The sequence below is a fragment of the Chiloscyllium punctatum genome, chromosome 38 (assembly GCF_047496795.1).
Source record: "Chiloscyllium punctatum isolate Juve2018m chromosome 38, sChiPun1.3, whole genome shotgun sequence".
Lineage (NCBI taxonomy): Eukaryota > Metazoa > Chordata > Chondrichthyes > Orectolobiformes > Hemiscylliidae > Chiloscyllium > Chiloscyllium punctatum.
Window position 1 is genome coordinate 43045842 of NC_092776.1, and position 22582 is coordinate 43068423.

The following is a 22582-nucleotide window of genomic DNA, read 5'->3' on the forward strand; positions in this document are numbered from 1 at the left end:
GGCATTGGAAAAGTTGATGTGACCAATCATATCAAAATTGTAAACAGAATACAAATGATAAGCAAGATCATTCATTATGGTCAAAATATTTCCCATTCATTTGATCTATCAATATCTCTGCAATTCTCTGCTATGTTGTGCCTAACAATTTTTGTGCCAGAGGGAAATTTGGATTAGCTGTTTTCCTATCCCAATAATTAAACCATTGACAAATATGGAAAATAGCTGAGGCCACAATATAGGTCATTGAGGGACAGAGTAATTTCATTCTGACAATTACCATATCCGTTCCTGCCAATTATCCCTTCTTGTCTCAGCTGATTTCTGAACCGGATCATTGGCCCCACAAACTTCAATTATAATTTACAGACTATTAGAAGGGAATTATCTACTGCCTTCAAGAACATATAAATAACACTCATAAGGAATTAAGGGCTACGGGGAGAACGCTGGCAAGTGGAGCTGAAATGCGCATCAGCCATGATTGAATGGCGGAGTGGACTCGATGGGCCGAATGGCCTTACTTCCACTCCTATGTCTTATGGTCTTATGGTCTTATAACCTTTCAGTCCCCTGTCCACTAAGTCACCTCTTCAAAAAAACTCAGATTTGTGAACCCTTATAAAGTCAGTATATGCTAGAAGACACCCGGATTCAATTCCCACCTCAGGCAACTGTCTGTGTGGAGTTTGCACATTCTCCCAGAGTCTGCGTGGGTTTCCTCCGGGTACTCTGGTTTCCTCCCACAGTCCAAAGATGTGCAGATTAGGTGAATTGGCCATGCTAAATTGCCTGTAGTGTTAGGTGAAGGGGTAAATGTGCAGGAAAGGATCTGGGTGGATTGCTCTGCGGATGGTCGGTGTGGACTTGTTGGGCTGAAGGGCTTGTTTCCACAGTGTAAGAAATCTAATCTAATCTTAAAAAAAAACTGAACAGATTTATCAGTAATTGTGAAAAGAGATAGAATTAACATTTCAGTTTGAGGACCTTTTATCAGACTAGGCAAAAAGTTAAAAGTGCAATGGGTTTTGAGCAAGGTGTAAATGGGAAAAGGACAAAAGGAAGGCCTGTTATTTGTTCTGTGTTTTTCCCACAAAAGTCAGTAATGCATTATGTGATACTGTATGTGGAGCAATAGCAGAGCTGAGCATTATTATTTAGCAGCTAATGAGTCAGTCCTTGTATTTCTTAAGTTACATTCTTAAAATGTAATTAATATTGCCATTGTACCAATATAAGATCAAAAAAAATTTAAAATAATGTTGCAAGGTCAGAAAAACTCAGGATTAAGAATGGTTATATTTTCTTTTTGCTTCTTTCCTCAGTAAAGATTACCAACTTTGTGATTTGTTTTCCCGCTAAAAATCTTGCTCCCAATTACCTCCAATCCAGTGAGACGAAATTCAGAAGATAAATCTTTCAGTTGTGCCAACTCATCTTCTTGTATCACTGATTCAGTTGACAAATTCAAAGCTGAAGTAAAAAATTGACATGCTTCATCTGATTCTAAATTCTGAAATTAGAAAGAAATGAAAAATCAAATGAAATATGTTCATATGAACTAGGAGCAGGAATAGGCAACTTAGCCCCTTCAGCCCCTTCATGGCTAGTTTTATCCCAGGCTCAACTCCACTTTTCTGTCCACCTCCCAGAACCCTTAGCCGATTATTAACCGTGTCCCGACATCAGCTGCACTCTGGGATAGTGAAATCCATAGATTCCCAACCCTTTGAGAGAAGTAATTCCTCCTCATCTCTGTTTTGAATCTGACACCTCTTAGCCTAAAACTATGAACTCTTGTTCTAGATTCCCCACAAGGGGAAACATCCATTCTGTGTCTATTTTGTCAATTCTGTTTAGCATCCAGTATTGTAACAATGGGCTGAATTTTACCAGAAATCAGTTAAGTATCAATTTTAGTAAGCTTCAAGGTGGGTTTATCTCAATGAAGCCTGAGGCGTTTTCTCTCACTATCTTTCCAAACCTATGTCATCAATTGTGTTCCATGCACCTATAATGCCTGCTGACACTATTCTTCCACATGCCACAGATGACAGTACTCGCTATTACTGGGATATCTCGGGATTGGTTCCACTGGCACCACTTTTAAATCCTTTCTGCGTAGCTGGTCAAGCATTGGCAGTCCAGAAGTGGCCTTCATTGCTTTCTCGCTACATGCACAATCACAAATCAATGCTTCTCGGAGATATAGGGAGCATAGTTAACATCACATTGCACATTCAAGTACACATTTGTACATTATTGCATTTTATAAACCAAGCTGCAGTTTACCTATCCTCAGCCTCATTTCATTTTACAATTCTTTTGTAAGGGTGTTCTACTTTTGCCTCAATGTTCAATGTAGTCTAACATCCCCTCAACATTCAATGTGGTACCATCACACACAGGAAAACTTTGTTGTAACACTCATTTCTATTGTGAAACAGCAAAAGTTGTAGAACAAGAAAAAAAAAGCAGCTATATTTTCCTCTGGCAACAAACAAAGTCTGCTTGCCGTTAGCAAAGAATAAATTTACAGGGCACCAGTGATTACTGTATCCATTTCTCATCTACTGGAACTAATTGTGCCTGACACTGCAGTGTTGTATTGTACAGCAGGTGATGTTCCTCCACAATGTCCTCATCTTACTCTTTGGAGTAATGCTCCCACTCTCTCAGCTTTTCAGAAACCATCACATCCTTTTTGACTGTTTCAGTTGTGCAGAGTATAGCATGCTAAGATTATGCTGCACACTCTATCTGAAGTACACTGTAAGGCCCCGCAGTCTGATCCATGCATTAGAACTTCTGCCTCAGAAGGCCAATCGTTTGCTCCATCAAGAGTCTGGTCAAAAAAGGGTTGCATTGTGTCAATACTGCTTCTCATTCTCGGGATGGCATAATGGAGTTATCAGCATTCGTCATAGACTTGTCTCCAAGTAACTATCCTTGGAACGCATCTGGACTTTAAAGTGAAGCAGGAACAAGAAAGTTCTCAAGGATGTAGGCATCATGACTGCTCACAGGATACCTGGCATAGACTTCTAAGATGTGGTACAATTGATCATAGTGACTTGCATGTTGATGGAATGGAACCATTTTCTGTGTTCAAGTACTTCTGAACATCAGGTGCATCTAAGAAAAATTAACAAACAGCTAAAATCACAGCTGACCTTGGAGGAACTGTATGGGGGAGCTCACAGCACAAGAGCAGATAAGTGCATTGTTTTTAAGTGTAACCTTGCTTATTTTTTTGTAAATCTACAACAGTGAGTAGAGTGGGTTCTTTATGGTTATGTTTTATCGAGATCTGTCTCTCGATTAAAATTTTAAAATATAAAACATAAGTACTAAGTTAACCTGGAGCAGTGTTTTTTAGAGCCTACGACTGTGCTATTTTCTGGGTCTGTAGATTATCAAAGTGCAAAGGTAACCTTTAATAAAGCGATGTGCTCTTCCTGTCAGATGTGGGAGATTAGAGAGAGTTTCCATGTTACTAATAATTGTCTGCAGTAAGAGTTTGCAACAACACACTGTCAGAACGCATGGATCAGTTGGAGCAGCAGTTAGAGCCAGTGAGGGTTTTACAAGAGATAGGGGGTGTGATGGATTACAGTTATAGGAAAAGATAAAAAAAACAAAGATGCAATCAGGTTACCTCCAGAAAAGGTGGGAGAGGAAGGCAGGTAGTACAGGGCTCTACTGTGGCTATCCTCATCGCAAACAAGTATGCTGTTTTGGTAAATGTAGGGGGTGATGGACTCTCAGGGGAACGTAACATGAACAGCCAAGTTTCTAATGAAAGGAGGGGTAGGGCAGGGTTCAAGCAATCGATTGTGATAGGGGACTCTCTAGTCAAAGGCACAGACAGACATTTCTATGGCTGAAAGCGAGAAATCAGAATGGTGTGTTGCCTCCCTGGTGTCAGGATATCTTGGAGACAATGCAGGATATTCTCAAAGGGGAATGGGACCAGCAGGAGGTCATTGTACACATTGAATCTAACAACATAGGAAGGAAAAGGATGAGATTCTGAAGGGAGAATGTAGAAAGTTAGGCAGGAATTTAAAAAGGGGTCCTTGAGGGTAGTACTATCTGGATTGCTTCTGGTGCTACAAGCTAGTGAGGCTAGAAATATGACAATAGAACTGATGAATGCATGGCTGAGGAGCTGGTGCAGGGGAGAAGGGTTCACATTTTTGGATCATTGGAATCTCTTCTGAGGTAGAAGTGACCTGTGGATATGGTTTACGTAGACTTTCAGAAGGCTTTCATTGACTGTCAGTAGCTCTCACTCCCATAGCTTCCCATGTCATCCAATGCATTATCAACATCCCCCATCATTTGTTCCCATCACCTTCCAATGTTGGATTCCATTTACATGGCTCAATATTGCAGAAAGGCTGCTAACATCATCAAAGACTCATCGCATCCCAGTAATGATCTCCAACAACCTCTTCCATCAGGCAAAAGATACGGAAGCCTGAATGCACGCACCAGTAGTTTCAGGGACAGCTTCTTTCGGCTATCACAGGGGTATTTGACTATTGAATGGACTCGCTACCCTCAAATAATGTGGATCTTGCTAATTTAAATCTCTTTTGGATGCCCTGTGCAATATTAACTGTATGCAGCATCTAGATCTTTTGTTCTGTATATCCTTGCTTACTATGGTCTGCCTCTGCTGCTCATAAACAAAGCTTTCACTGTACTTCAGTATACGTGACATAAATAAAATCAATTAATTCAGTTTCTCTCTTCAGAACTCTTGCCCCTTCTGCATCTCAGCATGATGCCTCCATTCCCCAGAATTGAATTCTTTAGCTTTCCTACCACAGCAGTGGCCCCTGATAACTTTTGACTTTCATTGAGCTGACCCTCAAGGCTGATTGTCATTCACCTTTAAGACCAACTTCAATGGACAGCAGCAACTTATGACTGACAAAATCCCTGGCTGAGCTGTATGCAGCCTAGACTGACATTGTCAATCCTTGGACTGCTCACATTATTTGAGAAAGAAGTTTGACTTTTGTATTCAATTTGTGTTTATTTATTTCATCACTGTTCGACTTGATGCCAACCTGTTGTGTAGCAAAGAAATTTTTCAGTATGATTGGCTAATATCTCTCCAGCAACCATCTTTCTCCACAGTTTTTGGTTCTTTCTAGCTAAAACACTTACATGCAAAGTGATTCACCTCCCTGCTGTTAGAGCACTGCTTGCTCAAAAGAACAATCTCTTTGATTGTGTCATCTGCCTTTGAACTTTCTGTTGGCTTTTCTGCAAATATTTCATACCTTTCTCTTATCTATTGATTTCATTCAGCCTGGAATGTCTTTTACCATATGGATGTTTGCTGATAACGAGGAGCATATGTGGTATGCTTTAGAGAGATATTTGTGCATATAATAGTGAATGAGATTTATTGAAAAGTGCCCACATACACATCTTTATCATTGAGCTGGTGGCCAATATGAATAATGGCATTCCTGTCAGCATCTGATATTTTTAAGTTAAACAATGGACCCAACAAGTTGTAACAAACAATTCTGACCCAGTATCAATTTGAAACTACCTCCTTCCCAACCCCAAAAATAAAAATAACTTAATTTCTCATACTGAAGTTATCCCATGACATATTGTCATGGCAATGTTTTAGTCTTTGACTTTTTCAAAGATGACACTGAAATGTTACCGTCAATTCCCTGACAAGTGAGCAACCCTTTAATAATCGCATGACTAGAAACCTTTGTTTACCCTGTGCTCAGTTGAGTTCATAATCGAGGAATTTAAGAACTGGGTCTTTAGATCCTTTCATGATGACCAATTCCATTTAAAGCATTTAGAAAATGCTCATATTGTTTGAATAGGAATAAAAGTTTGAAAGTTTAATGCATTCATTCACAAGTGATTATGTGCTTCAAGCTGGTTACAAACGTTTGCCAAACTATATTCTTACGTAAAGTCTATTTAGACAAAATGAAATATTTGTACCTCTTTTTCAATGCTTAGTTTTATCACATGGAGAGCAGAACTTTACATGTCTTCCAGAGTTGTCTAACTAATGTAAAATTCATAAGACATTCCTGCCTTTCAATTGTAGAAATTAAGTCCAAGGTATCAAATTGTGTTATCATCTGATTAATTTACATCACTACTTTGGATTATGCATACCTGACCCGTCAGATTCCTCTATTTTCTTTAAACTTCTTATTCAAACAAAATATTTTTAAACCAGAGTGGCATCTGGAGGATCAGACACACACATCACAAAACTGAGTTGGGTAATCAGCCATGGTCAAACTGAAAGGTGGAGCATGCTCATAGGGCCAAATTACCTATTTCTGCTCCGATTTCCTAAATTTATATGTGTAACAGAACAAGCAGCGGTGCTAAACCCTGATGTTGCACTGAATTTGAGTTCACCAGAAAAGGGGTTCAAATGCAGATGAAACAGAAATAAACTCAGAACCCTATAAACTAGTGAGAATCTTCCAAAAGATGGGCATATCTAGGGTAGTCAAGATACCTCAGGTGAGGAGGAGGGACAGAACACCTTCTCAGTTGAACCCCACCTGCCAGTCATCTGATTCTGACATTTAGATACCCACTAGCACCCCCAAAGAGCAATAGGAAGTTGTGGTCACCCTGCTCAGGAAACTCAAAGAAATCCACAGGCACCTGCTGGATGTGCCCATTTTAGTTTATGACTTGGACCTGGGAGCTATCACCAATAATTCAAAGGCTTTGCCAGCTGAGATCCAACAAATTAACCCAGGTCAGACAGAAAACCTTGCACATTTTGAACATCAATACAGTTAAGCCTAGCCAAAGATTCCTTAATGTCCTGGAGCCAGACAGATCAAAATGGCTTCACATTACTTACTGGGAAGTAAATGTTGTGACCAGATAAGACTTCATTCCTAAACTATACCCTGCGAGTATACAGACATGGTGAACCACTCAGTCTATATCAGAAAAGAATACAGAGAAAGCCCATGACATTTAGACCACGAGAAATCTGAACTTTGTCACCCCTGATAACCCATACTGGTATGAGATCATGTATACTGGTAGGAAAAAAAGTGATGTTCCAAACCATCTTTCAGATGCTGACAACCCAGTAATTGCTGAACTCAGTATTTGTGCAATGTGCCTGAGTGCCCTGATAATTTACCACACCTACAAAATAATTAAAATCATAACTGGGTGAACAGAGGAATGTTAAAAGGATTTTGCAAAATTGAAAATCATCCTAGTGTACACAGACCATAATCCTATTTAATGAATTCTGAAAAAATACAGACTAATAAATGCCAGCTAGCTTAATCATAGAATCCTACCTACAAAGTGACCAACCATATGTGAAACAAATCCTGGTCATTGCATGCTTGACCGTGCAATTGGTCATACAACTTGCTCATAGTAATCTCTATTAAGCAAAACTAATCATTAAAAACTAATGCAAATGTCCTAAGACACTGCCACAGAAATCTGGACCCCAAAGGGGTTGGTAGCTGCCAAGCTGTGTTAACTTAGTTAGAGACAAAAGAAAATTTGCAGATGCTGGAATCCAAAGTAGATAAGCAGGCGGGCTGAAGGAACAGAGAAGGGTTATACCCAAAATGTTGACTTCTCCACTTCCTGATGCTACCTGGCTTGCTATGTTCCTCCAGCTCCTGCTTGTCTAAGCTGAATTAACTAGGTGCATCTAAAAATCCAATGGGGACCTGTGTGGGATCACCCAAACTTCCACCCACAAATATATCAAGACTGTTACCAATGCAATTTGTGCCAAATCACATCTGATTTCTCCATATGAGGTCAGTGCTGCAGCCTCGGCAATAGTCTTTACAAACATAGCTAGTTTCTCCCAGGTGTAAGGCATTATAGACTGTATTCGCCATGTTGAAAGCACCAGAACAGCTGTTCTAGGTACCCTTTAAGCTGCAGTGATACCTATGTCCTCAAGAACACTCTTGTTCCTGTTTCATTTCAAGGGCCAGATGGTTACAAGGCTGGCTACTGGTAAAACTTCTGTCTGCAACCCCATGTGATGATTCAGCTATACAATCCATTGACTGATATGGAGAGTCAAGTCAATATAATTCTTTAATCAAGGCCTCCTGAAGGTGATGCTTCAATGATTGAATCACTCTGAGGGCCTTGCAGTGCATTCCAGACAGAGTATGCTGCATAATATGTGCATGCTGTGCCTACCTAAACAATGGCAGCAGCAAAAATGGGGTGTGACGGATGCTGAAGAGCTGGAGAGTGACAGCAGTCTTCCAAGGAGGAAGGTAAAGACACTGGATAGAAGGCACATCACCTTCAGCAAGACGGAAGTGTGCAGAGTTGGGCAGAGTATGCTGAACAGGAATTAATTGACAACTGCTTGTTCTCAGAAACAAATGGAGTTTTGTGTTTGGTTTGTCTTTGCTTTTCCTGTTGCTCAATAAGAATTAACATTTGCACTGTATGAAGGTTTTCCAACATGTGATGCCCCCACATTGAACAATGACAAAATGTTTTGCTATGCTGGACACTAGGAGAAAATTATGACTCTCTTAGATAGAGATCTAATATGATATTACACATAAGTACAGGCAGGCAGTGTAGCGTGATTCTTGTAGCGGCAGTTACAATAACAGACATTTAGACAGATGATGATATAAAGTAGCAATACATTCAAGAATGTGTGTATTTTCTAATGAAGAGTAACCTCTGTCATCTTTGTTCCCTCAGAAGCTGTCCTTTATGATTTCCCTCCCTTATGTGTATTATGAAAGGCTACTTGTGTCTGGCAACAATTGACCTGGTGCATAGCTGGATTTTAAAGATTGTGTCAGGAATGGAAATTTTGGAAGGTCCCAGCAATGGCGAATACATCTGCTGCTGGTTAGCACATGATAGAGACAGGAAAACACCACAGAAACATGGAGAATATGTAAAGAAATAAGCATTGGAGAATTACATTAGAGCTCACAGAGAGAAATCCTCTGTCAAATTCCCCAAAATTGACACTTAGCTGATTTTAGTAAAATTCAGTTCATTGATCTCTGACAACGTATAGAGGGAGAGCACAACATAGTATATTCTGAATAGAAATAGATATAGAGAGAAAGAAGCTAGTTAAAAATCATCTATTATGGAAGGCTGTAACATCATCTTCAATACTGAGTTAGCTCATCACTGTTAAAACTGTGGTAATGGTGGACAGAGTTTCAGTCTCTCCAGAATCGAAGAAAGTGGGGCGCAAATGAGAAAGTGGAGTTGAAGCCCAAGAGGAGCAGTCATAGAATGGGATTGTTTGGCCATACAGTCCATTCCTGTTCATATGTCAGGTTCAAATTGAATTGTCATGTTTTGTTTTACACATTCAAGTTTGACAGAGATGATAAAGCCTGAATTACTTCAAATCAACTATCTTTTATAATAGCTTCATTAACTGTTTAAATAGAAGTCTTTGCTTACTAATGTCTTATCAAATCTTGTCGCTAGTTCATCTTTTAACTGTTGCAGATTGGGTGAAGGTTCTTTGAATTCTTGTACAAATGAACTTGTAATCCCAGCCTGTGAAAAGATGAGTCACATTTTTTTCATTGAATACATTTTAATGTACAAGTGTGCTGTATTAACAAGTGTTTAAACATGGCATTCTCACTTTTACTGCTTTCAGTTTATCTCTCACTCTGCTTCGTATCACATCAGCCAGTTGATTTTCATCTGTATTAGAACAAAGGCAAAGGCAAAATCCAACAAAATTATTTCGTACAAATTCACTATACCTATTTTAACTAATCAAACAAAAGCAGTTTCAATGTCATGATCCATAAATATCTAGCAAAATCTATAGCACAAGTGTATATCGTAAACATTATAAAACCTCTGAAGTTGTTGAAAGACAAAATAAATTCTTTACTGTATTGAAATGGTATAGAATAGAAGTCTATGTGTTTCTGCAAAAAAAAAGTATTCTAAACAGAAAATGCATAAATTTAACTTTGCACCTCATTGGACGTGATCTTCCAGAACATGTTTTATTCTCATTTTAACCTGCCAGCCAAAACCAAAACTTTTAAAGCAAATGATTTAGGACTAAAATATCCTTAATTGTGAACAGAAGTACACATTGATAATCTTATTTGACATTGAAGGCTGGAATTAAAATACATGGGGAAGCTTTGCAGAAAGCCAAATGAGCAAAACTTATCTTTAAGGGAGGAGCATTCATTTTGTCTTAGTTCACTTCTTGATGCCTTGATTGATAAATTGATCACCAGTTGACAATAAAGTTTTAAGAATCACAGCAGATGCAGATGTACTAAGGTATGGTCAGGCTATTGGTTCTTCACCAAATATGCCAGGATGATCAAAGAAACATCAGCTATATTCAACCAATTCCTTGATGATATATTGAAAGTCTTTCTCAAAATAGTGAATATAACAATGAACTCAACAAATGGAGATCCATTGTATATACCAGCAACAGAGAATCAAATCCACTAAGAATCAGCAGGTGATGGACTGAGCAAGTTTGAAAAATGAAAATTGGTCAAGACGTGATTTCAGAGGAAGGCAAGGCAGCTAAGTGATTTGTTAGCAAATATTTCTCCCAAATAGAGCACTTAATTAAGCTAGGAGCTGGAAAATTAAAAATATTAATTGAATTTTTAAGAGAGCAGGAACTGAGAGTTAGAGCGGAGCAGGCTTAGGCTGTCTAAGAAGTAAATAGATGTCACAGGACAAGCAGTAAGATGGGATTAGCTTGTTAACAAATGTTTAATTTAAATTAATCAAGTATAAAATGAGGCTAAATTGATTAATTAGTGTATATATACTAGAAAATAAATCCAATTTTATTTACTTTTTTATATTTTATGCTCTTTCACATAACTGAATATTTTATTTTCCATAACCAAGTCACCCATGGTATTTTCTCATCTATTACCCACAACTAGTATGAATCCAATTTTAAACTTTATCATATAATTACAATCATTGCTCAATCAGTCAGCTCTAGAGGATAAAGTTATAATTAAATAACATGGGATTGAAGATGAAAGAGTTTTCAATTTTTCAGCAAATTGAAACCAATATTTCTGGATAATAAGAGTTAAGTAAAATGAAGTGACATCAGCAGAAGAGAAGCAATTGTTTGGTGAATACCTAGCAATTCATTATTTATTTGGTACATTTTACTTCCTAACAAATGGGGCCATGGCAGGGCAGTTCAGACATGGGCAGTGCATATCTTGTTTCATGTGGGAACTAGGATTTGAACAGCAGCTGGTGTATCTGCAGTGCAACTGCAAGGTTGAAAGCAGTATATTTGTACCCCTTCAACCTAAGGATATGCTGAGAGGGAATTGATTACTGCTAGTGAATTAAGCACCAGGCAGATAGAGAATTCCTTTGAGTGCATCTCACTATCCAACCAATATTCAGTTCTGAGGACAAGTGAGACATGTCCATGATATCACAGCTCAGCTGTAGAAGAGTGTGGCAGGTATAGGGTAGAATATTGGAACAGGAAAGGCAATTCAATGGGAACAGAGCAGGTTTGAATCGAGGACGATGGTTCGTCTTTGGTGTCAGGATCTAGGATGGCACTGAGCAGTTGTAGAGCACTCTGAGTGGAGAAAGTAAATGGCCAACAGTTGCAGTCTGCATGGGTAACAATGGATTTAAAAAAACGGAATATGATCCTGTAATAAAAATAGGAAGTGCTGGAGAAACTCAGTAGGTCCGGCAGCATCTGTGGAGAGAGACACAGTGTTAATGTTTCAAATCCAGAAGGAGTTATGGACTCAAACGATTAACTCTGTTTCTCTATCATCAGCTGAGTTCCTTCAGCACTGTATTTTTTTAAAATTTCAGATCTCCAGCATCCACAGCACATGACTTTTATGTGTTCCTGTAATCACTTTAAGGAGCCAGGTAGGAAATTAACAAGGCAAATCAAGAAAGTATTAACCTCCAGATCACTCTTGGTGCCACATGCCAGTGAGTATTTACTTAGAAGATAATGCAGGAGGCAGGGATTTAGATTCTTGGAACATTGTGACTAATTTTGGGGGAGATGGAACCAGTACAAGGCAGATTGGGTACACAAAAAAAGTGTTGGGATCAATTTCCTGTGGGCAATTTGCTGCTACTAAAAAAAATGTCTAAAAGAACTTGACATGTGTAGTAAGCAGGAGATGATATTAATAAAGAATGTCAAAATGCACAGAGAATTGGGAATGATAGCTAACATTAGAGTAGTGAATAGTAAAGAATTAGGTGGAGATCAGAGTAGGAGTGAATGCAACAATGTTGCATTAACATCTAAGTTATGGTTACTGAGCATTCATGTGTAAATATGGGCTGTGATAAAATGGGCTGGTGAGCGACAGATGCAGATCGACTAATAGAAATTTGATGTTGTGGCAATAATGGAGGCTTAGTTAAAAAAATGGGAATTAAATATGCCTTGGTGCAAGATATTCAGGAAAGATGTGAGATGGTGGCAGCATTGATTAAGAATATATTAAAATGCCAAAGAGGGAATGTTCCAGGGGACCGTTTATTCCTTTGTGGGTACAGACATCACTGGCAAGGCCAGGATAGGTTAATTGGTTAGAACTAAGAAACAACAGTTTATGATTTTATTGCTTTAAGGTGTTCTGTAGGACACCAACTATTGGGGAAAATGTAGAGAAACAAAATTGCAAAGAAATTATAGACAAGTGCAATAATTATAGGCTGTTAGAGTGGGACCTTACCCCATGCTGTTAATGTGGATTTACTATCACATAGTCATAGAGATGTACAATAGGGAAACAGACCCTTCGGTCCAACTCACCCATGTTGACCAGGTATCCCAACCTAATCTAGTCCCATTTGCCAGCACTTGGCCCATATTCCTCTAAGCCTTCCTATTCATATACCCAAGCAGATGCCTTTTAAATGTTGCAATTGAACTAGCCTCCACCACTCCCTCTGGCAGCTCATTCCATTTATGCACCACCCTCTGTGTGAAAAAGTTGCTCCTTAGGTCTTTTTTATATCTTTCCCCTCTCACCCTAAACCTATGCCCTCGAGTTCTGAACTCCCCCACCCAGGGAAAAGACTTTGTCTATTTATCCTATCCATGACCCTCATAGTTTTATAAACTTCTATGAGATCAGCCCTCCACCTTTGATGCTCCAGGGAAAACAGCCCCAGCCTATTCAGCCTCTCACTACAGCTCAAATCCTTCAACCCTGGCAACATCTTTGTAAATCTTTTCTGAACCCTTTCCAGTTTTACAACATCCTTCCAATAGGAAGGAGACAAGAATTGCATCTAATATTCCAAAAGTGGCCTAAATAACATCTTGTACAGCCACAACATGACCTCCCAACTCCTATACTCAATGCTCTAACCAATCTAGGAAAGCATACCAAATGTTGTATTCACTATCCTATCTACTTTCGACTCTACTTTCAAGGAGCTATGAACCTGCACTCCAAGGTCTCTTTGTTCAGCAACACTCCCTAGGACCAGAATTGCATGCAATATTCCAAAAGTGGCCTAGCCAATGTCCTGTACAGCCACAACGTGACCTCCAAACACCTATACTCAACATGTTTAAATAGAAGTTGAAAATGGTCCAAGCTTTCAGTGACATCACATAAAATAAAAGTAGGTGGGAAACTGGGTACTATGACCTCTAGTCACTACAGTCTTTTGAAGCATGTTTAATCAACTTCTGGACTTGAGAATGGATTTCAAAATTCTCCCCTTTGAATTGACTGAGAATTCTGAATGATCATTTGCTTTTGCTTCTCTTTAAAAGTACATGTCTTTTGGAGGGAGAGGTAATAGGGTCAGTTTATAGATGTAGGAAAACAATTATACAGGCTTATAGGACGAGCAGGTCATGTCCTGCCTTTTTCTTTTGCATATTTGTACATTAATGTGCATCCAATTCTAAAATTTGCATTTGTACATCATACAAGAAATTTTCAATGGTATGCAGTAGTTTGTTAAGAAATACATTACACCTGAAGCTTTCAGTTCATACAAAGGACTACAGATGTTGTGTTCAATTTACTCTTCCTTTACATACATTTTTTAGGACCCATGTGCCTGTACAAAATAGAAAACTTACTTTCTTCTAAATTCTTGTTCCTGTGCCTTTCAGTTTGGTCAAGTAGTGATGCATGTTCAGATTCTTCAGCAAGCTAAAAAGAAAACAATAATTAATTGAGATAATTATCTTTGCATATATCTGGCAAATGCTGATCATTGTATTATCTAAATCAAATTTTAGTTGTCTGGTTTCTTTTAAGATAGACCCAAAACTTTTTAAAAAAAGCACTGCTAAACTTTGTTGAAATCAAACCTTCAAATAGCAAAGAAACAGAAAAGTATGTAGTGTAAAGGGAATTGCAGGAGAATGTAGGGGGAGCAGAAGTGAGTAAGGGACAGATGGAAATAAACAACTGTTATTCCCATGTCCTAATTTGGTTTAAGTAGGACATGGAGATAGTACGACATCTGGTTTACCCTGCATGAATATCAAGTTGATGAAGTTCTCATTTATTCATGGCTTTATTTGAGATAAATCTATCATCCTGACAGAATGCAAATTGTGTAGAGTCAGAGGTTTGGATTTGGACATGAGAGATTATTCCATCCTTATAAATAATGTAACTGATTCCAGCATGGAAATAAAAAAATTGTTGAAACAATGATGGAATTGGGCTGAAATAGAGAAACTGTTCTTGAGTAGACTTAAAATAATTGAGAAATATTTATAACTGAGTTAAGTAGAAGTGGAAATGGATTAGATTAGCATCATTAAACTAGACTGATAAGGAAATTATTAGAAGAATGAAGTAGCACAGTAGGCCAAAGAGAAATATTAGTTAGATCAGTCAAAAATTATGGACATAGTAATGGTGGCTTTAGCCACAACAGTTTTATTACAATGAAAACTCTCATTGAACAGAGGCAGTGGCAGAATCAGACAAGGCTGCAATGGATTTATGAAAGGGAAATTGTGCTTGACAAATGTGTTCTATGAAGATGTGACTAATAGAGTTGACAAGGGGGAGCCAGTCGATGTGGAATATTTGGACGTTCAGAAAACGTTTGACAAAGTATCACATAAGAAATTGTTGTGCAAGATTAAAGCACGTGGGAGTGGGGAAGTGCATTCAGATGGATAGAAAACTGGTTGACAGACAGGAAACAAAGCGTAGGAATTAATGGGTCCTTTTCAAATTGGCAGGCAGTATTGGGGTGCCACAGGAATCAGTGCTGGGACCTGAGCTATTCACAATATATATTAATGATTTGGATGAGGAAACTAAATGTAACACTTCAAAGTTTGCAGATGATACCAAGCTAGGTGGGAAGGTGAACTGTGATGAGGATGCAGAGTTGCTTCAGCATGATCTAGACAGGTTGGGTGAGTGGGCAAATCAATGGCAGGTGTAACATAATTTGGATAAATGCAAAGTTATTCACTTTGGGAGCAAAAACAAGAAGATAGATTATTACTTGAATGGTTATAAATTGGGAGAGGGGAGTTTGCAGCTGGACCTGAGTGTCTTTGTGCAAGAGTCGCTAAAGGTACGGCAGGTGTACGTACAGCAGGTGGTAAAGAAGGTAAATGCTATGTTGGCCTTCATTGCGAGAGGTCTGAGTACAAGAGCAGAAATGTATTGTTGCAGCCTTGGTGAGGCCACACCTAGAATATTGTGTGCAGTTTTGGTGTGCTTTTTCTGAGGAAGGATGGTCTTGCTTTCACGGGAGTGCAGCGAACATTTACCAGACTGATTCCAGGGGTGGTAGAACTGATGTATGAGGAGAGATTGACTAGATTTAGGATTGTTTTCGCTGGAGTTCAGACAAGTGAGAGGGGATCTCAAAGAGACTTTAAAAATTCTATCAGGACTAGACAGGGTAGATGCAGAGAGGATGATCCTGATGGTGGGTGCAACTAGGACCAGGGGTCAGAGTCTGAGGATTTCGATGGACCATTTAATACTGAGATGAGGAGACATTTCTTCCCCCAAAGAGTGGTGCGCCTGCAAAATTCATTGCCACAGAAGTAGTTGATGTCAAAACATTGAATGTTTTCAAGGGGTGGCTAGATATAGCACTTGGGGCAAATGGGACCAAATGTTACGGGGAGCAAGCAGGATTAGACTCTTGAGTTGGATGATCAGCATGCTTGAATTGCAGAATGGCTTTCTCCTGCTCCTATCTTCTATATCTATGCCCATGAAAAGGAGAGATGAGGCTGTGGGAGGTGGGGGGGTGGGGGGTGGTGTTGCAGATCTTGGGGAGCTGGATGGTGATTCCATCCATTTGAAAAACAAAGCAGAAAAGTAGTTTGAAAGTAAGGCAGGGATTTAAAAGGATTTGAAGAAGATAAATGGTAACTTTTTCAAAACAAAATAATGATAATAATTAAATTTAGATTTATTGTCACGTGTATATAAAAGATAGTGAAGTTTTTTTTGGATGTTATATACAAAGTGTCACCATGCTCCAGCACAATCTTGAAGTACTGAATATAGTGCAAGATTTTACTGCAATAGAGTTCATCTTTCTCTCTTCTTGTTCCTCCTCCACAGCTCCTCCAGTCGGTTGCTTGACATCAGCCAGTCTCTGAAATGGGCTCCTTGGTCTTTATAATGAGTTCAAAGATCACAGTTATGGGCCTCCGTTGCTGCCAAAATTGCAACAGCCGATGGCCTGGGAATGCACAGATTCCATATATTCTGTTCCCCATCCAACGCTCCCCCAGATGCTGCCACCAGTCATCAGAGTCCTCCATTGTCCCTTTCGGCGATGCTGCCACTCCTTAGGCACTCCTAGCCGTAAACTTGGACCATTGGCACAGACTGAAAATGTGGGCCAGGGGAGTCAGCCTAGTACTTCCCCCTTGCTCACCAGGAGACCCCCAGCTGGGTGGAGCCATGTCCAGCTCTTCATGGTGTTGCTGCCACCGCCATCACCACTCGAGGTCTCCTGCTTCACCCACCACTTTCCAGGCTTAGAAGGACATAGTTTCAGAAAAGGAAGCCAGTAACATTTTATTTAGCCTCTGGCCTAACAATAGGCAGCCTTTGGGTTTGGCTATAATCCAGAGTAAAAGAGTTGGGGATTCAGGCTTAGTGAGATGGGACAGATACGAGATAAGATAGACAAGATCACAAGCCTTGATGGAGAGGAAAGAAATATATATGCAGTGGAAAGGGAGATGGTTAAATGAGCCAAAAACTTCCATTTTATATTGAGGAATCAAAGCAAAGCAAAAGAAAGTTATTAGAAGTTTCAAGTTATTTTGACCCTTCAGGATTATCTCAGATGAGGAGAGGAGGCTGATCTCATAGATTGACATTCATTGCTTGAGGTGAACAAAGCAAGACTAGGTCAGTCATACGCTGGATGAATTGTATTTAATTTAGGCTGGGTGGGACCTTTTTGGGGAATACTGGAGATAGGAGGGACGTGGAGGTGCAAGTACATTGAACTGAAGGACAAGGGAGTTATTAAATAAATCAAGTAGACCAGCAGTGTTGAAAAGGACGAAAGGAGAGAGATGGAAATTAACAAGGGATGTACTACTAATTTTTATAGTGATGCATAATAATCAAAAATCCAATAGAATCACTCATGGAAAATATGGATGCAGAAGGAGATTAGAAACTGATGAAAATTAATGAGTCAGAGTGAAAAAAACCTAGAAAGTGGCAAAGTTCTATGAAGTGTTAAAATCATTTTGGAAGTTGGTCTGGAGGGTGAAATTGAGGGAACAAGAGTATAAGTAAATTGGAAAACAACAAAAATGAAATGCAAGAAGAATGAGAAAGCAGTGTTACTTGATACAAAAGTTATGAGGTGAAAAAGAAAATTGTTTGAGCAAGGAAGCTGATGTGTGATTAGATGAATGGTGAGCAAAGGTGAAACCTTTGAAGAAGAGGAGAAAAGATTAGACATTTTTTTTAAATGGCAAAATAAAATAATATACCCTCTTCCTTATAGTTTCTCTTCTAGCTAAAATTCGATGTCTTATGTTATCTTCTTGCACATCTTCATCCTAAGGAAACAATTTTCAATTGTTAATAAAGATCCTGAACTTACACATGGACACAGTTTTGACAGAGGCACATAGCAGTACTATAGGTTCTGACGTCACTATAGTCTGTAGAAGTCTTTAGGAGAACATCTAATTTGCATGGACCAGGAGGTATTCACATGTTGAGAATTGGATCTCTGAGAGCGGGATGAGAGAACAGTGGAGGGCAGTGGGAGAGAAGCTGGTTCATTCATTTCACCTTCCCCAGAAGAATAAAATTGTTGGTCCCTTTGACCCCATGAAATCAATATTAAATAAGAAAAATTAAATTCACACTAGGGTCCTGCTATTTCTATGGCTGGTACTTCTGCATTCTCTCCTATATTAAGAAAATCTAAGCCAGCAGTAAACAATTTGAATTATAAAAGTTGAGGAAGTGCACTATCACATTAAGTATATAAATTCAATTTCATTCTTTCAAATCAATTGCATTTTTGTCTACCAGTCCTTTTTTGCTTTAAGAAATATTTTAAAGTTTGTAATACTTTAAAAGACACTTGATCATTCTTTTCCTTTTTTAAAATATGGAATTAAGAAAAATATTAACTCCCCACTGTGTTCATTTTTATTGATTCTTGCACTCACTAGAATAATTTGCAAGATATACAAATGTAAAGAGAAATCGGCAGCTCTGATGAAGAAAATCATCTTGACTTGAAACATTAGCTTGCTCTTTCTCCATGGATGCTGCCTGCTGTGATCTCCAGCATTGTTTGTTTTCAGCAAAGAGAAAACAACCTTTCACACTGTATTGGATGAGATTACTGATTGGTTGGGTCTATTTCTTTATCCACTTGTGAACAAATTAGCACTATTGCCTCATACAGTTTAAAAAAGGTTATTTTCTCTTTACCTTAGACTTTCTTGCACGTTGTTCTGATCATTGAAAGTTTTAAAAAGTTTGAGCCATATTGTGTTTTTTCAGCATAATATTTTCCTCAAAGTCTGTGTAAGGTCCCTGCAGCTAACCTATCTGACCTAATTTGATCATGTTTCAGATCTCAAATAATCTGGGTCTATTTTGTTCTTACCCTTTCCATACTGTTGCAGTTAATTTGTTATGTCCTTTGCAAACAAATCCCATTGTCACACCAGGAGTTCCCAGTCAGCTACAATCTGACATATATTAGTTTAAAATCAGGGCTCTAGAAGTATTGATAAGTCAGATATTGAATGCCTTCATATACATTGACCAAAACCCGTGTGCCATTAGTTTAAAGGCTAAACTCTAAAATAAATGATATTGATATGAATCACATACGTCATGTAACAAATTAAACATTAAAAACCACTGTCTTTCATATTGCTTGCTACCAATAACCTTTAACATTCCTCTTTTTCAAGCAAAAATCCATTTCCCATGAATAAGAATTAAGAAATAAGAATGTAGTCTTGGTAACAGAGTCAGCTAGCTGAACCTCCTAGAACATGAGTTCCCTGATTGGGGCTGTTAATCTGGTCCAGTCAGGTAGCCCTGACTGACATGAAAATTATGTGGTGTCAGTGAGTGGACAAAATCAGAAGTCACACAATACCAGGTAATAGTCCAATGGGTTTATTTGATATTTCAAACTTTCAGACTGCTGCTCCTTCATCAGGTGAAGTGAAGAGAGTCACACAGACACTGAATTTATAATGTTAAAAATCACATAACATCAGTTTACAGTGCTATGAAGGCTTGTACTTCCAAATAAACCCGTTGGACTATAACCTGGTGTTGTGTGATTTTGAACTTTGTCCATCTCAGTCCAATACCAGCATTGCCACATCGCAGAATTTATATGCAGAGAGGTAATAGTAAGATAATTCCAGGTAATTAAGAATGTCAAAAGGTAAGTACACACAGTGTAAGTGAAGTGTCAACAGCTAAATAGCAAGTGTAGGGATGACCTATGATCCAATTAATTAAGGCAGAGAGATGACAAAAAAAACTACATGGCTGGAATAACATGATAAGTATAAAAGTCACACAACGAAGGTCTAACAAAAGTAACAAATAATCCAAAACTGTACAAACTAATTAAGTTAGAACATAAAACACTCTGGTGCCTAACTCTATGAGATAATACTGTACTCAAGGACTGTTCATGTATAAATCAAGGGTGACTTGGTGACAGGATACTGGCCTCTGTGGAGTCATTTCAGGTTCCACTTCAGAAACTGCTTGTAGTCAAAAATTCAATAGCTAAGCATTGACAATCTAAAGATTCTTTTCTCTGACATTTTTAATTGTTTCTTGATCATGTTAAATTTATCGCCTCTTGCAGCTATTTCACTTGTGGAGCAATCTATCACAACTGATTCAATCATAAATTTTCATAATCTGAAACCTTCTAATACTTAATTTTTTCAGCTGCTAAAAAAAGCTGTAACTTATCAAGTTGTGAAGCTTTTCAACTTAGTCATAAGAATAGTAAATGGAAATATTTTTAAAAGATGGGAACATGTACGTATTGATGTCAAAGAGACTTTGATGTGTTTATTCAAAGAATACAGAAAGGACACATTCAAGTACAACAAGCAATTGGGATCATAAATGGCATGTCAGGCTTAAATGCTACAAGATTGGAGTATAGGGGTAGGGAAGTCTTATAATAATCAAGGTGAGACCACATCTGGAATACTATGTGCAGTTTTGGTCTCTACATTTATGAAAGGCTATACTTGTAGAGAAGGCACTACAGCAAGGTTTCACTAAATTATCCCTACATGAATGAGAGGCTGAGCAAATTAAGTCCATATTTTCTGGAGTTCAGAAGAATGAAAGGCAAACTCATTGAAATTTGTACAATTCTAAAGGGTATGGATCGGGTAAGTGCTAAAGGATGACTTCTGCTGATTACAGAATCTAAAACATGGAGGCACAGTCTCAGGATAAGAGACTGACTATTTAGAACTGAATAAGGAGAAATTACTTTACTCAAAAGGTTGTTTGAAGATCATGGAGTCACTATTATTGAATACATTTAAAACTGAAATAACACCAAGTTTCAAACTGTCAGGATACCAAAGATATGTGGAAGAGAGCAAAATAGATTTGAAACCTGAGATCAGCCATAATCATACTGAATGGTGGAGCAAATTTAATGGGCCATAAAGTCTTTGCATGCTCCAAATTATTATAACTCTCTACTTCACTTTGCCAATAGTATTTTAGTAAACTACATCAACATTCTCACCGTGCTTTTTATATTTTCATAAAATCATAAGAACTAGGAGCAGGAATTGGCCTTTCAACCAATCAAGCCTGCTCCACTATTCAATAAGATCATGGCTAATTTGACTCTAGCTTTAACTCCATTCTCCAACCTATATATCCCCATAACCCTCAACTCTATTGAAGATAAAACATCTGTCTAACTCAGTCCTGATTATATTCAGTAATCCATTTTCATTGCCCTCTGGAGAAAATAATTCTGGACAACAAAAATCCGAAGAAAATAAATTCATTCACATGTCAATTTTAATTGGAAAAGCCTTATTTTCAACTTTGACACTTAATTTCATAAGAGGAAACATCCTCTCAGCATCTACCCTTTCAAGTTCCTTGAGAAATGATACAATCATCTCTTATTCTTTAAATCTCGAATGAGCAATAACCCAATCTGCCTAACCTATCCTCAGAAGATAGCCTCATCACCCCAGGAGACAGCATAGAAAACCTTTCCTGAACCTGAAGTATATCTTTCCTTCAGAGACGAAAACTGTACACAGTAATTCAGATATGGTCTCTCCAAAGTCCACTTGTTGAAAGAGTCATCCACTTTATTACTCCACCTCCCTTGCAATAATGGTCAAATATTTTCTTTGACTTGTTAATTATTTGCTGGACCTAAATGCTAACTTTGTGATTCACATGCAAGGACATCTAAATCCTTAGTAGCATTCTGTGATCTCTCTCTTTTTAAATAATATTCTACTTGCCTTTACTATGACATCATGAATTAATGTCCTATTACATATCACCAGACCTTAAAATAAATTGTTCCCCAGTTGCTTCCACAATGTACTGTTCTAAGAAAATGTCCCATACAAAATGGTCTCATTCTCCAGGCCACCTTTGCCAATTTTGATTCATCCAGTCCACATGAAGATTATAATTGTATAGGATTACTATAGTAGTTTCTTCACAGAACTCTGATTATTCTTTGATTTATGGCTCTGTCTTACTTTGTGGGCTGTGCAGTGGCACAGTGGTTAGCACTGCTGCCTCACGGCACCAGAGACCCAGGTTCAATTCCCGCCTCAGACAACTGTCTGTGTGGAGTTTGCATATTCTCCCCGTGTCTGTGTGGGTTTCCTCCGGGTGGTCCGGTTTCCTCCCACAGTCTAAAAATGTGCAGGTTAGGTGAATTGGCCATGCTAAATTGCCCAAAGTGTTACATGAAGGGGTAAATGTAGGGGAATGGGTCTGAGTGGGTTGCTCTTCAGAGGGTCGGTGTGGGCTTGTTGGGCCGA

At 38.4% G+C, this 22582-nt stretch overlaps 1 protein-coding gene across 2 annotated transcripts in view; it reads right to left on the reverse strand.

Annotated features, from left to right (window-relative positions):
- Window positions 1-22582, reverse strand: part of LOC140463557 (protein CC2D2B-like) — a 129838-nt gene that overhangs the window by 61300 nt on the left and 45956 nt on the right. For both annotated transcript variants that reach the window (XM_072557715.1, XM_072557714.1), the window contains exons 4-8: window positions 18017-18085; window positions 14138-14210; window positions 9665-9726; window positions 9475-9573; window positions 1382-1513 (exon numbers count right to left, since the gene is read on the reverse strand). In XM_072557715.1, the coding sequence (XP_072413816.1) occupies window positions 1382-1513; window positions 9475-9573; window positions 9665-9726; window positions 14138-14210; window positions 18017-18085 (435 nt within the window). The remainder of the gene's footprint in view (window positions 1-1381; window positions 1514-9474; window positions 9574-9664; window positions 9727-14137; window positions 14211-18016; window positions 18086-22582) is intronic.